The sequence below is a fragment of the Chinchilla lanigera genome, unplaced genomic scaffold (assembly GCF_000276665.1).
Source record: "Chinchilla lanigera isolate Chin_1 unplaced genomic scaffold, ChiLan1.0 scaffold00066, whole genome shotgun sequence".
In the NCBI taxonomy this organism is placed as follows: domain Eukaryota; kingdom Metazoa; phylum Chordata; class Mammalia; order Rodentia; family Chinchillidae; genus Chinchilla; species Chinchilla lanigera.
The window spans coordinates 1,656,669-1,673,130 of NW_004955467.1; the positions used below are offsets into that span (position 1 = coordinate 1,656,669).

The 16,462-nt window shown below is 44.9% G+C and overlaps 1 protein-coding gene across 1 annotated transcript; it reads right to left on the reverse strand.

Annotated features, from left to right (window-relative positions):
* Positions 1 to 1,096: 1,096 nt before the first annotated feature.
* Cenpv (centromere protein V) lies at positions 1,097 to 13,090 on the reverse strand (the record flags this gene model as incomplete). The annotated part of the gene is given in 4 exon segments (XM_013522048.1): positions 1,097 to 1,483; positions 3,065 to 3,179; positions 11,460 to 11,529; positions 12,992 to 13,090. Coding segments are annotated over 4 exon segments (409 nt in total), but the record flags the coding sequence as incomplete, so codon positions are not given.
* Positions 13,091 to 16,462: the final 3,372 nt, after the last annotated feature.

Consider the following 16,462-nt stretch of genomic DNA (forward strand, 5'->3'; position numbering starts at 1 on the left):
AAGCTAAGCTTTGTTTGTTTGTTTTTGGTTTTTTTTCCGGTACCCGGGAATTGAACTCACGACCTTGCACAAGCTAAGCTTTTTGTACCCTGTTCAAAGTTGTTCAGAAACTAGGCCAGGCATTGTGGCCACACCTATAACCCTAGCACTTGGGAGGCTGAGGTAGGAGGACTGCAGTGAGTTCAAGGCCAGCCTGGGCTACATAGTGAGACTTTGTCTCAAAAAAACCAAAAAACAAAAAACAGACGGGCATGGTGGCACACGCCTGTAATCCCAGCATTTGGGAAGCTGAGGCAGGAGGATCGTTGCGAGTTTGAGACTAGCCTGTGCTACAAAGTGACCTCAAGGCCAGCCTGAACTGCATAGCAAGACCCTGTCTCAGAACAAAACAAAACAAAACAAAAAAACACAAAAAACAAACAGAAGACTTAAAGCTGTTGTTTTTTATTTTTTGTTTTGGTTTTTCTTTTTTTTTTTTTTTGGTGGTAATGGTGATTAAAGCTACATGCCTATAATCTCAGCTACTTGGGAGGCTAAGGCAGAAGGATCTCAAGTCAGAGACTAGCCTGTGAAACTTAGCGAGAACATGTCTCAAAATAAAAGCAAAGGGCTGGGGATGTAGTTCAGTGACAGAGTATTTGCCTAGCATATGTGGTAAGGCCCTGAGTTCAGGCGTTGAAAAAAAACCAAAGAATTCTGGAGATGAATGGTGGTGACAGTTGTACAACATCAATGTATTTAACATGACCAAACTGTACATTTTATGTTATGTGTATTTTACCATGGCCTGCTAAGCTCAGTTAAAAAGAAACAAAAATTACAAATTTATTTAGCTTCAAAAACAACAGCCTCACATCACACCCTGCCTGAATCTTCCTGGACTGGCCCTCGCCCATGTCTTACCCGCCTCTCCACGATGCAGACACACTGCGCTCAGTCACAAAACCCCTGTTGTGATCGCGTTCACTCGTCTTACCTCTTCCTGTCAACGCGGCTGTCGGCATCCTGACATTGATCATCAAGTGTCTGCTGTCCCACGATCGGCCTCAGAGGCAAAATCAAGGTGCAAAGGAAATGAGGAACCATAGTAACTGCATTAATGTTAAAAATATTTATTTTCTAAAAGATCACACAAAAGTTGGGGGAAAGAAGGGACAGGGTGAACTAGCCTACATCAAAATCCAGGCTGAGTAAGGACAAAGAGCTGCCTACAGAAACTGGTAGCTGCAGCAAACCAAGGGACCACGGCAGCTGCTGGCCAGCAGCACCAGCAGCCTGGTCAGCCACGCCAGGGGCACCACCGAGACGTCATGCTGGCCCCACTCACTCCTCCTTTTCAGGAAGGGAGAAGCAGGAGCTCACTCTTTAGACATGTTCTTGATGGTCTTGTGCTCCTTCATGGCCTTCTCCCAATCACTGCCATTGAATTCCTCAATGACCACACTCCGCACGGTGCCGTCATCCAGGCAATGTGGGGCGATTCCTAGGAGAAAGCGGCAGAGAAAGATGTGTCCCGAGCATATGTGAGGAGAGAGACTATACTGGCTCTTGGACAAACCCCTTCCTGCAAACACCATCAACCTATGCACCGGACTCCCGAGAGCGATGCTCCAGCTCAAGACCTCAGCTTACAAGGTCCGACACATGGCCTGCTAAGTTCAGGGGGCCCTGGTTACGGCTGATGACTTCAGCCTTCTGGACAGTCATCCTCACTCGGCAGATGGAGAGGGGACTCCTTGAACCAGGGATGGCCAAGGCTGGGCACCCTTCAAAACTAGCTGAGTAGGAAAAGTAAAAAGGCTCAGGGCCAGAGCAATTTCTGAAGACTTCTCAGGCCTTTCCTGGATTTAGGTAAAATTTCTGAGAATTAAATAGCTCCCATTTGTACAGGATTTTATATTCTTCAGAATGCTTTCCTGGACCACAAGGAGGGCAGAAAGGAGTATCCACATGGCAGATGAGGAACCTCGAGGGACTCCTGAAAAAACAGTGTGGGAAAGGGCTGGTCTGAGATCACGCCCTTCCCCGTCCCACCATAAAGCGGATGTCACTGTCACAGCGGCCCCGACAGTTCCACACATCTTCAACCTCTCATTTCTCCTCGATTCAGATATAACTGTGCAGCAACTGGCTCAGGGCTGGTTTTACTCCTACATCCAACCAGGAGCTGAAAAAGGTCTTGGAGGTCCTCTAGGTTGCACTCTTTCTTCCTTTCCCCTTTCCCTTTCCTTCCCTTCCCCTTTCCCCCTTCTTTCCTTTTTTCTTTCTTTTCTTCTCCTTCTTTTCTCTCTCTCTCTTTCCCCCTTTCTTTCTCCCTCCCTCCCTCCCTGCCTCGCACTCTCTCTCTCTCTTTCTTTTCTTTCTGAGACAGGATCCCACTATGCAGTTCAGCTGGCCTTGAGCTCACTTTGTAGCCCAGGCTGGTCTCGAACTCACAGTGATCCTCCTTCAGCCTCCGAGTGCTGGGATCACAGGTGTGTACCACCACGCCTGGCTTCTAGGTTGCATTCTAACAAAATTTATTTTTATTTTTGGTGGTACTGGAGATCAACCATTGTTGAATAAATAGGTACACGCCAACTACTGGTCCAGAACTCAGAGCCTGTTGTTCTGACCCTTTGACAATGCCAGGGAGGGTACTAATAAGCAGGTCTTCCACAGATCCTGGTGGTACCACCTGCTCATGCCAAGAATGGCCGTATGTGTGCCAGACAAGCACTCAACTGCTGAGCATCCCCAACCCCTTTATTTTAAAAGTCTCCCTTCTCTCTAGTCTTTAGTGTCAGCCCCAGTGACAGCACTGAAGCACCAATGAACACCACCTGGCTGGACTCAGAAAGATGTCACCACGTGGGATTGAGACAGCGGATCGGTCTTCACTTCCCACCACTGGAAAGGAGCTCCGCTGAAGCGCCCTGCTGCTCTAACGCATGCCTGGAAAAGCACCTAGACAGGCAGAGCCAGGCCAAGTACGCCAGCATCTACCTGTCTACTCCGCACCTGCACCCCAAGCACCTGAGCCTCTCAGCAACCCCTGGGCTTACAGTCCATGCCCTTTACTCACCAAAGCCTCCAGGGTTGGAGCGGGGGGTGTAGAAGCTCTGAACACCACATCTCTTACAGAAGGTGTGCTGCGCTTTGTGCGTGTTGAACGTGTACGTGGTTATGCTCTCAGCTCCCTAGGAAAACACGAACAGATAGGCTTTCTCTTTCTTATGTCATTTGAAAAGTAAATCTTGGCTGGTGTGGTGATATAAACCTGTAACCGTGGTACTTAAGGGGCTGAGGTAGGAAGACAGTAAGTTCAAAGCCAGTCTGAGCTTCATAGAAAGTTCAAGACCAACCTGGACTACACTATGACTTTGTCCCCCAAAAAACAAAAACTAAATTCTTGACTTGGAGTGTGGCTCAGTGGTATAGCATTCTGCTGACAGGTCTGAAGGTCTGGGTTTGACTTCCAGCACATAAAACGCAGTCTGTTAAAAGGCTTAGTGGGGGGATTTCTTTTGTAGGGCTCTCAGGATTGTAAGAACAGGTCTCATTTCCCACAAGAGACTCTACAATTTCTTGAGGACAGGGACGCATCCATACTACCTGAAGATACAGTACTTGAGCATGACAGCTCAGGCGTTCTCACAGAGCAGCTGCACATGGAACACTTCAGCACTGAGCCTCCCCTGACATATGCCACAAAAGAATGTCCTGCCAAAGTCTGGGAGTGAACAATGCCCATTTTCCAGAGCCTAAGGGACTGCAGCTCACTGGAGTGACTGGCTTCCTATACCCTCAAACAGTACTGCTCAGGGTCTGAAGAAAACTTTGCTGCGGTCACAAGCCGAATGACCCACCACTAAGAGTTGTATGAAGAAAGTTTGACTGTACTTGAATTAATTTATAAAGGAACAGCTAGGAAAAAAATTTGCCAGACAGCACAGACAAAGGGCTAATTTCCATAATGTATTAATATGAGTGGGGCAAAGGCCATGAGAAAATGAAAAACAAATCTCTCCACCTGTGAAATGATGCCCACACTGATGAAATGCAATGAGGTACTTTTCATTGTTAAGTAAAAAAAAAAAATCAAAAAGGTGGTGTTGTGGTTGATACATTGTGTCAATTTGAGGAGTTTAGAAACTTAACTAAGTAACTCAGCAGTTCTGCATCCTGGGGAGAAAAGGACAGGCCTTTCCTGCTCTAGGATGTTGTTCATTGTGTCAATTTGAGAAGTTTAGAAGCTTAACTAAGTAACTCAGCAGGGAGCCCGGTCCTTACTTTGTATCATCCTGAGCCTGTGCAGGAGGAGGGTGTGGAGATGATGTGAATGCTGTACCCTCTGCATGGGGGCAACCTGCTTACAATATAAGGGAAGGAAAATGGCTTGTCTCCTCCTCTCCTGCTCTTGCTGCTTCTGCTGTCTTCTGTTGCCCCTCTGCCATGCTGCCCTGCCTTGGAGCCAGCTAATTATGGACTGAAACCTCCACAAGCTGTGAGCTAAATAAACTTTTCCTTCCTTAATTTTGGGTGTCAGGTATTTTATCTCAGCAAGGAGAGAAAAGTAACCAAGACAGAATTTGGTACCAGAAAAGTGGGGTCCTTGCTGTGACTGTACCTAACCATATGGTTCAAGAGCCTTTGGAAATGGCTTGTGGGAAGAGTTTAGAAAGGTTTAGAGATTTCACCTGAAAGAAAAGCACTAGAATGCCTTCGGCTGTTCTGTATGGGAGATTCTGGTCAGAGTTCAGAAGACCAGAAGACTGAGAGAAATCCTGCCGATAGACTGGGCCCGGGAGGTTTCTGGTAGAAAGAAGGACTGTATTGGTTGCTGGATTCCAGACAGTGTGTATCATGGCTTGGCAGAAAGTTCATCTGCATTTTGCTCCTGTCCAGAGGCTTTGCCTGAGACTGAGATTAAGGGCGGTGTACTAATTAATCTGGCAGAAGAAATTTCAAGGCAGTTGAATGTTGAAGTTGTGGCATGGCTATTGTTGGGGGCTTTTAGCCAGATTTATGTTGAGAATCAAGAGCAAAGAGCCCAGCAGGATGATTTAAAATGTGGAGTTCAGCCAGAAAGGAAGCTCCAGTAAAGCTGTACACTATAAAGACAGAGCAGAGGAGATCTTGATGGCTGAGGAGGAACAAGAAAATTGAAAAGATGGGAAAAAAAAAAAAAAAAGACAGGGGGCTGGGGATTTAGCTCAGTGGCACAGCGCCTGCCTGGCAAATGCAAGGTTGTGAGTTCGATTCCCAGTACTAGGGGGGTGGATGGCCTGAGGGCATCAAAAGAAGCAGCAAGTCTCCACACTTTGCAGCCTCAAAACTGCAAAGGTAGAAGACTTTGCTTTGAGAAGAAAACCACAGAACATCATGTTCCATAATTGTGGCGGCCTTAGAGAATGTGTTCCTCAGAATCAGGTTCAGAGTGCTCAGCAATTCAGGCACTCAATCCCTACAGCCAGGAGAGAAGAAAGCCTGGCTACTGCAGACCTTGGCATCATCCACATGGTGGTGGTTTTAGAAGCATACAGAATGCAAGAGTTCTGAGGTTAAGAAGGCTTCCACCTCGATTTCAGAAGGCCTGGGTGGCCAGGCAGTGTGCCCCTGAGAGGGCAGTGTGTGAAGCTGTGAGTGAGAAGCCTGAAGTGCAGTGGAGACCCCAGAAGTTGTTTATTGTATTATTCATAAATGAAGACCAGAAAAATTTAAAGTTCTTCAGTTGAAGACTGGTTCAAACACAGACTCTCATAAAATGGAACATTTTGTAAGATTTGAGAAAAGTGAGTGAAAATGCTGGTATGGAGCAATCTCCATGGTTTCAAATGAAAAAAAGCATGATATAAAAGATGGGGTGAGTGTGTAGCTCAGTGCGCGTGAGGCCCTCCTGGCTTCAGTCCCCACACCACCAAAAAACAAAGCAAAAGAAGATATAGTTTACTAACTATTTCTTTTTTTTTTTTTTTTACTATTTCGATTTTTAAAAAATATTTATACATGCTTTATATGCACATAAATCTTGAAGAGGTAGCCAAGAAACAATAGTTTACCCACTGGAGAGAAGCTGGGCAGGTGAAGGGTCAGGGACAGGGTTATCACTGTCAGGCCTCTTTACGCTTTTTCCCTAGCCATGACAGCACCCACCACAAAAGGAGAGCAAAGCCCTCATGAACACTTGACTTTCTTATGCTTTTTGGTTTTGTTTTGTTTTTTGGTTTTTTTTTTTTTGGTTTTTCTCCAGTACCGGGAACCGAACTCATGACCTTGCACTTGCCAGGCAGGCGCTTTTGCTGCTGAGCTAAATCCCCAGCCCCTTGTTTTGTTTTTTAAGTGACGTAGTCTCACCATGTTGTCCAGGCTGGCCTCAAATTCCTAGGCTCAGGCAATCCTTCTTCCTCAGCCTCCTCAGTAGCTGGGACTACAGGCATGCACCAAGATGCCCATGAGTTTTCCTATAAACATAGTGCCTGGAGGAGTTATTCCTCACTCCATACCTATGATACCAGAAAGCAGCAAAAGCAAATCGTCCAGCAGGAACAATCAGCAGATATCTCAAACCTTACCTTACCCCGTTCCTTAATAAAACCACCCGGTGACATCCAGACCCTCATTGCCATGTTTCATGAATCCACCACACTGACCCCACGTCCCCTGCTCTCCATAACCTATCATCAGAATCTGCTACGATCAACCCCTTTAGTTATTCCCTCTGACTTCTCGCCCAGTGACCACACACTGACAAATCCAATGGCTACTTCTCTTAACCACTGCAGTCTCCTGACCTTGGGACTCTCAGGAGCAGTACTTCCACTCCGGAGAACACCACATTCTTGCTTTCTCTCCTTCTCCACTGGCCGTCCTTCTCAGGCCCCTGTTCTTGTTCCTCTTCTTCTTCCCATAGCTCTATAAACGCTAGCAGGAGCCAGGGCTGTCATCAGCCCTCTCCCGGATCTGGCTATATCTCCCCAGTTGACTTCACACACTCCCTACCCCTAAGCAACATCAATATCCCAACAACTCTCAGGTTGGCAGCTCCCACTCTGCCCTCTCAGTACTCCAGGTTTGTATGTCCAGCTGCCCACTCCCAGTATCTGTATGAATACTCAGAAGACAAAACTCCTGTTTCAAAGCAGAACTCCTGATTCCAGTAGCCCAGCCATCTACACCTGCAGGACCTGATGTCTCTATTTTGACTAGGTGCTCAGGGCCAAGATTTTGGATATAACTCCTACTCCTCTTCCCTCCTTGACTTTACATCCAATCCTTTCATAGTTCTGTTTACCGCTAAAATAGTGGATCTTCAAGTGTGGACCCTAGACCAGCGTCACTAGTATTACCTGGGAACTTGCAAAATCTGTGCATTCCTGAGCCTATCCTCAGACCCTCTGTCTCAGTTACTTTTCTCTCATTGCTGAGATAGAATACCCGACACTCAAAAATTAAGGAAGGAAAGGTTTATTTAGCTCACAGTTTGTGAAGGTTTCAGTCTGAAGTCAGCTGGCTCTAAGGCAGGGTGGCATGGCACAGGGGCAACAGTTCAAGGCGGCAGAAGACAGCAAAAGCAGCAAGAGCAAAAAGAGGGGAAGCAAGCTTCTTTTCCTCCCTTATATTGTATGCTGGTGTCCATCCACACCATCTCAGTGCCCTCCTCTTGCACAGGCTCAGCATGTTTACAAATAAGGCCCTGGCTCCCTGCTGAGTGGCTTAGTTACACTTCTGAACTTCTCAGGTTGACACAATGAACAACATCCTAGAGGGTAAGGGCATGTCCTTTACCCCAGGATGCAAAACTGCTGAGTCACTTAGTTAAGCTTCTAGACTCCAAGTTGACAAAACGTGTCAACCATTACACCCCAGACCTATGGAATCAGGAATGGGCCCACAATCAGGTTAGTGCCCCCTGCAGGTGCCTGTGCGTACACTGAGGACTGAGAACCACGGCTCTAGGACGCATCTCCAGGTATCTACTTTCCCTCCAATTCCATGACTGCTCTGCAGATCTCTCATCTGTCCCACCCAACGACCTCTCACTTCCCCGCCTCCACAGTCAGCTCTTTACAACCCCCTCTCCCACTGCAGCCCAACAGCGCTTGGAAACCCTGAATCGATCTTATCACTGCGTCACTTACTATCCTCTAGCAGCTTCACACTACAAAGCACAAAACTGCTTGTGATCAGGTCCTGAGCATCCCTCCACCCTGACTCCGGGTACTTTCCTCACTCCTGTGCCACCAGACACAGTGGCCCCCATTTAGCTCCTGAACATGCCGTGCTCATGCTCCACAAGCCCTTGGTATAACCCACCCCCTCTGTCACAAGCTGCCCACCCCCCAACTGTCATTCTGCCCTGACCACCACAGAGGCCATACCTAACCCATCTGCAGTAACCACCCAGCTGCGCTGTCGTGGCCTTGTCTACTCAGCCTTCTCTCCACACAGCACTTGCACACTCAGACTTCTCGTGTCTCCCTATCCACAGAACGTAAACTCAGGGAGGACAGGGGCCTTGTCTGTTATGTTAACTGCTATGCTTGGTGGAACACTGCCTGGCATACAGCAGGTGCCCTGTAAATACTTGAATATGTTTTGTATTTGAAACAAAGAAAGAGAAAATCGCTCCTCCAATTGGGTGGGACCAAACAAGAAAACAATGTCCTAGAGCACCAGGACCGTGTGTGGACGAGCAGAGCCCGGGGTGAAAACCCCTGAACACCGGGTCCCACCCACAGGCCCAGGCCTTCGCCCAACAGTGATTTCAGGAAGAGAAAAAAGAGGGAGAGAAAAGAAGAGAGAACAGGAAAAGAAGTAAGTTAGCCTGGCACATCTGGGACTAAATCTCACTCAGAAAAGACCAGGACTCCTATAGTCATCTGCTTGGTCAGACATTCCTCCCCGGAGCTCACTGAGCCCAGTTACTCAGTGCAGGACCCTACTACGTCAGCTGTCAAAACAACGAGCACTTGCCTCAGAAACATGGTTAGTTTATACCCAGATGTCCCCTCACAGCCTCACACCAGGAGCTTCTGGAAGGTGAGTGGACCACAGAGGTGGATAATCATTAACTCATCGGTGACTGGTCCACTAAGGAGCTAACAGCTAAACGTGTTGTTAGAAAGTGGAGCTTGGGCCGGGCATGGGGTCACATGCCTGTAATCCCAGCACTTGGGAGGCTGAGGCAGGAGGATCGAGCGAATTCAAGGCCAGCCTGGGCTAGAAAGTCAGCTCAAGGCCAGCCTGAACTGCATAGTGAGACCCTGTCTCAAAAAGACAAAAAAAAAAAAAAAAAAGTGTGGCCTGGTAAGAAAAGGTACTCACAGGGGTGTGGTCTGGAAGAGTACTGTATTTCCCAGAAAACGGGGTCTTATATTAATTTTTGCTCCAAAAGATGCAATAGAGCTTATTTTCAGAGGTTCTCTTACAACAATCTACATGTATTCATTTATTTATGCATAAAAATCCACATTTATTCAAATACATGTAGTCACGTCATCTTCTGGAACACCATCATAACTCTCCAAACCTGGAATTCCAGTCCAAATTTCTTGCAACTTGCCAAGTGCAAGGTCCTGAGTTTGATTCCCAGTACCAACAAAAACTAAATTTCTTGCAACTCCATTTCCTGTAGAACCATTGGGCCCAATCCCTCATGTCCAGCAACAGAGCTCTCCTTACACGAGCATGTCCTGTTCATGGAGCCTGCTCACAGTACATCATAACACACGACGTTTTGGGGGTGGTGCGGTTCAAGAGAGGGTCTGCTCTATAATTCAGGCAAGCTCTGAACTCACTTCGAACTCTCAGCAATCTTCCTACCTCAGCCTCCGAGCGCTGGGATTACAGGCGTGCGCCACCACAACCAGCTTCATATGACATGTTGAGTTATGAAGGTTTATATTAGACACAGTCATGTCTGTTTGTTATCAAGTACACATGTTATTCGTGCACTTTGTCCTCTGGTCATTCGGCAGCAAGTCTCAAGTTCACCTGTTTTCACAGGTGTTTACCTCTCATCCAAAGATACCTGCTTAGGTATTTACAAATCCTTAGCAGGCGTGGTGGCGTAAGACACAGATAATTACACTAAAACTCCTAGCCCAGGCAGAGATCCATGAAACTTGCGATCAGGGAAGCAGCAAGGAAGGACAGAATTAAAGCCATGCCTTACTTCACACTATCTAGAATGTGCTAAAAGCCTTTTTAAAAAGTTTGTATTTTCTGAACTAGAGATTTTATTTTATTTATTTATTTCTTCTGGTACAGGAATTAAATTTAGGACCTTACACTTGCCAGGCAGATGCTTGTGCCACTGAGCTATATCTCCAGCCCGAGATTTTATTTTTAAGAGAATTGATCTCAAAAAAAAATTTCTAACATGTCAACAATTTATACATAGGGAAATTCATCACAGCAATTTTTTTTTTTTTTGGTTTTGGTTTTTCTCCAGTACCAGGAACCGAACTCATGACCTTGCGCTTGCCAGGCAGGTGCTTTGCCGCTGAGCTAAATCCCCAGCCCCATCACGGCAATGTTTATAGTTGAGAAAAAACTAGACTCAGGCTCCAAGTTCACTGCTATAAATACAGAGGTGGTAAGATGTCGACCAGGGAGATGGCCAAGGGTAGCAGGAGGCTGGGGCTGGAGGAACAGCAGATGGAGGACTTTTCACTAAGTATTCATATATTTTCTTACATCTTTCAAATTCTGTAACAAATACAAAAAATTCCACAAAACAATACAATTAAAGTTTAAAAAAATTGTAAACTGGGCATGGTGGCACACCCACAATCCCAGCACTTTGAGAGGCTGAAGCAGGTTTATAAACTCAAATAGCTGCCAGGGATTTAGCTCAGCGACACACAGCGCCTGCTTGACAAGTGTGAGTTCATGGGTTGGATTCCCAGTACCGAAACAAACAAAGAAACGAAGAAAACAAATAGCTTGGGCAACTCCGTGAGCCCTTGCCTAAAAATTTAAAAGGAGCTGAGAATATAGTTTATATGAAGTCTAAGGTTTAATCCCAAGTACTACAAAGAAAAAAAAAGAATGAGAATTAGAGGAAAATAAGAAAAGAAAAAGAAAATTACGTGATATTTCACTGGGAAATGACAAAAGTAGGCTACATTCAGAAAGAACAGTTAAACTACTTTGATAAAAACATGACACTATCTCTTTCTCTCTATATATATTTACATAGAAAATAACACACACAAGGACATACACCAAAATATTAACAGTAGTTATCTTGGTTAATTTTATTAATTTATTTTTTGATTCTCTGAATTTGAAAATATCTCCATAAGATCAAATATGCCTTCAGAAATAAAGAGGAAAAAATAACAATCTTTTAAAAGTAAACAAGAAACCAAGGTTAAAAGGGAAACCAACCATACTCTCTGTGCCCACACCCTGCAGAGGGCAGCCGGGAACTCCTCACACATGCAGTCCCGATCCTGCACTTACGCACTAACCTTCAGGAGCTTGAAGCGAGAAGCTGGAACAATGAAGTGTTTATTCTGCTTCTTCTTGCAAATGCTGCAGCTACAGAAAGACAGAGCAAATTCCAGACTGTGAACAGCCATCTGCACCCTATGGGCGTTCAGGGGACCATCCTGTTATGTTTGGGGACCCACCTGACCTCAAAGGGAGCACCGCTTTCAGCACCTTTCAAGAAACGAGGTACGGAGGGAGAAGAACTGGTCCCCTGGGGCCTCTGCTCTCGTGGGAAGGAGATTCAGGTCCCAGAGGCAGAAATTGAGGCCACATCCCTTCTCAAAAAATCCAGGACCAACAGGACCTTGTTTCACTGCCCACCCCCTCGTTTGTTACAGTGAAAGCAAACAAGGGACTTCAGATACTTAAGAAACAAATTTCAGACACTGTTGCAATCTATGCTGCAGACATTCACACCAAAAATGGCTAAGGAAGCTTATGTTTCTTCTCTCCCAATCTCCACATCAGAGATAATCAGCTCCAGATAAAATGGATCCCCAGAAATACCACAATAGAAATTAAGTTATAATCTGCTCTTTTCAACCCACATTTTTGTGTGTATTCAAGTACCAGGGCCTCCCAATACTAACCATATCCTCTACTACTGCGTTACAGGCCAAGGCTTTCAACCCATCTTTTAAAAAAATCTGACTTAGTATAGAATCCTTTAACAAATTATACTACAGTGCTTCTTTCCAGATCTGGACTCTACTGTTATTAGCCTGGTCAACTCTCCATTTGTGTAATTCCACAGTATTTATTTATTATTCATATACAATTCAGGTACCACTTAACAGACAAAAAGGTCTAGACACTGTTGAATAATTAGGTACATGCCAACCACTGGTCCAGAACTCAGAGCCTGTTGTTCTCACCCTTTGACAACGCCAGGGAAGGTACTGATAAGCAGGTCTTCCACAGATCCTGGCAGTACCACCTGCTCATGCCAAGAACAAAGAAAGAAGGCCAGTGCCCAGGGCACCTCCAGGTGGACACACCCTCCACTAACCTGTCTCCATCTCTTTCCCATATGGACTCCGACAAAGGTCCTGCCCAAGGCTTCCTACTCAGTGTCCAGTCCGACTCCCATCCTGAGCTAACTACAAAGCAGCACTGGGTTCAGTCTAAGTGGTGACTGTGACAGTCAGAAGCCCTGAGGAGCCTGCTCTGTCACCAGCAGCTGTGCCATAGCTCTGTGGAACACGTGCACACTGATATGAGCACCAGAGCACATTCATGCATGCATAAATACACACACACACACACACACGTGTGTGTGCACACACGCTATTATTTTTAGCTTCTCCTCACCCTTTAAAAATATTATTATAAATTTCAAGTCATATACAATAAGAAAGAACAACGAACCCTTATGTATCCATCACTTGACTTCAACAATTATCAACCCACCATGTTGTTTCACCCATACCCCAACTCCCCAGGTTATTTTGAAGCACTGAGTTTTACTTCTTCAATTCTTTAAGATGATTTTGGAGGAGAAAATACTCACTTGCAGTCAAAGATGTGTAAATCTGCTGAGGCCCAAACTTCAAAACGAACGGCTCCACAGTGGCAGCCTCCGGTGTGCTTTACCAGGCCCTGGTATTCACTAAAAGAAACAAAATCAGAACAATAAGAACTTCTGAATAGTCAGGCAGGGGCCTTGGGCATGGCTCCTGCATTCACTTTGCTATTGAAAGAAAGTCAAGAAGAGACAAAAGTCTTTTCTATAGGGCAACCAAATGTATTTCTGTTTTTAAGGAGCCACAGCCAATTTTATAAAAGAATTGATTCAGTGCTGTCTTTGTTTGTGAGTTCTCTTTGGGCTCATTTCTTACATTTTCAAATAAAATATTCCCAGAATTTGGGAAATGTTGGGACGAGGAGGATCCTAATCTCATCTCAATACTTTTACTTTTTTGTCAAATGCTTAATAAACATCTTTGTAAACTAATCACCAATGAGAGAACAGTATACAAGATACAGCAGACATGGTTGCTGCCCTTCCAGACCTTAAGCAGCCATCAAATAAACTGCCCAAATAATTTTTAGTGATTGTGGTAAAGGTGACAGTAGCTATTATGAAAAACTAACTGGGTGGATGAGAAAAGCCTTCTGAGATAGTTTCAAAGGCTTTCATATTTTGCTCTCTCCCCCAGTACATGATTTTTTATATAATTATATACACATATTAAATTTTGAGCTTTTAAAACATATGTACAGCTGGGCATAGTGGCGCACGCCTGTAATCCCAGCACTTTGGAGGCTGGGGCAGGAGGATCGTTGCAAGTTTGAGACCAGCCTGGGCTACAAAGTGAGCTCAAAGCCAGCCTGAACAGGCTGTGGTAGAGCTCCAGAGAAGTCTACAGCAGGATTCCTTCTGCCTGTACTGACAGTTGGGGAGAGGACACTAACTGATTGTGGGGTCCCAATGCGATGGGAGGCTGGAGAGAAAACGCTACAAAAAATGGCTTTCGCCCCAGACGGCTCACTTGATTTTTGACAACCCTTAGGCTGTAACTACTTGTTAGATCCTTCTTGTGTATCTCTGTCTTCCTGAGAAACCACTTTGAAGATACCACCAGGTATTACAGCAGTTATTGTTATTTTCCTAGAAATCTATCCATAACTCTGTAATGTTTGTATTGTTCCTATCCTATTTCATAAATGGATCCATGTTTATTATTATGTGTTGCCTACAACAACTATTGAGAATTATTGAATGATTATTCAATAGGTCACTCATGCATAGTTCTATTTATATTCTTTAGAAGCCACTTTGAAGATACCTAAGTATAGTACAACTATTGATAATCTTGTATCTTTTTTGTAACTCAATATTATTTGTCTGTTTTCCTGAGAAACTATCTTGTAGATAACAATATATAAAATAACCATTGATAATCTCCTACCACTTTGTCTGTAACTTGGTAAGCCCCCCCTATTATTATGTTATCCTTCTTTTACTCTTTTTTTTTTTTTTTTGGTTTTTCTCCGGTACCGGGAACCGAACTCACGACCTTGCGCTTGCCAGGCAGGCGCTTTGCCGCTGAGCTAAATCCCCAGCCCCTTCTTTTACTCTTAAAAAAAAAAAAAAAAAAAGGCCAGCCTGAACAGCATTGTGAGTCCGTTTGAAAAAGACTAATCAATCAATCAATCAATCAATCAATAAAACATATGTAAGCCAGGCCCATAACTGAACATTAAAATTGAATAATATCATCAAACTTCTCTCCAGAATGACTGAATATTCTTACCAATAATGAACAAGAAAACATTTCACTGTACCCTTTCAACAATAACCATAAGAAAAATGGCTCTCTGAAGTTTAATTTGCATGTATTTGATTAAGACAATGTTATTTCAGGTTTCTTTATAAGTTAATATATTCAATGTTTATTTGCCTATACAAATAATGCTTATAGTGAAAAATCCAAACATTAACATATTTGATAATATTCAAAGTGATAGCTTTCTATAATCTTTACAAGAAGGATCTGCTATTTGCCATATATTCTTCCAGAGTTTTCTATACATTTTTTTGGCACAGGGTATCGCTACCTAATTCAGCTGGCCTTGAACTCCCTCTGTAGCCCAGGTTAGCCTCGAACTCCTCCTGCCTTAGCCTCCCAAATGCTGAGATTACAGGGGTGGGCCACTATGCCTGGCTCTATACAACATTTTTTGGGGGGCTTTGTTTTTTGAGACAGGTCTTACTATGTAATGCAGGCTGGCCTTGTACTCACTTATGTAGTCCAGGTTGGCCTCTAACTCACAGCAATCTTGCCTCAACCTCCCAAGTGCTGGGATTACAGGCCTCTGCCACCACGCTGTTTATACAACATTTTAACAAAAAGTTACAATTTTTTTTTTTAAGTTACAATGTTATATATACTTTTTGCACAGAAGTTAATTTAGGGGCCTCAAGTACACACTCATGCCAATCTGATGGATGAAAAATATACATCAGATATCAACATTTTAGTATCTTTTTCTGAGCCACTCTGTTTTGGAACAAGAAAATTACCTCAAATTTCAGTTTTACATTTCTAAGTAGCTTTGTATTCTTTATACTTTAGCTAGCAGTAGCTGGCACGCCGCAGGTGCTCAAAAAGTTGTCTGATGGATGCGTAGTTTTAATGTTCAATTTATAGTTGGAGATGATGTAACAAAGTGAAGTACACGGAAAATCAAATAAATACTCCACCTCTGAGAAGACATGTCAAAACTAAGAGAATGTGCTCTGGAACAAAGCCAAAGAATCAATTTTTTGTTTTTTTGTTTTTGTAATTCTCGAGTTGTTATGCAATTCTCAGGTTATTCTTATCTTAATTTTTTTCTCCCTCGCGTTTTGATTGTTCTTTTCAATTCATAAAACTAGCACTGAAATATATTACTAGGGTATTGAAATACTTCTCCGTAATTCTCCGGGCCAGGAACCCACATCACATTTGCAGAACGGAAGGCAGCCCTTGCCAGACTATTTCATAGTTTTTTTTCAAAACCATGTACCTGTGGGATGCTTGGCTTTCTAGGAGGCTAGACGCGCATTCCCTTCAAAAACAGAAAGGCTGGTGCGGAAGGAGCGAGCCCCCGGCCCGGCGGGAGAACACAAAGCCCGCCTCGCTCCCCGGCCGGCTGCGAGCCTCGCTTTGCGCGCGCTTCTCCCGCGATCAATGGCCCACGCCCCTCCTCCCAGCCCGCCCGGAACAATGACTGGGCTTCGCTTCTCTCCCCGGCTCTCAGCGGTCCCGTTCCAAAGACCACAAATGCCACGACCAAAAAAGAAAAGAAAAGAAAAGAAAAAGGAAAGAAAAACACAAGACTCGAGCACGAGCGAAGTCGCGACGCCCGCGCCTCTGCACACGCGAAGGGCCCGCGCCCCCCGAGCGTGCACGGCCCCGGCGCCTCGGAATCGGGACCCAGTGTGCGCCCCGCGTCTGCGCGGTTACGTGGCCGGCGCGCAGCCCGCAGCCCGCAC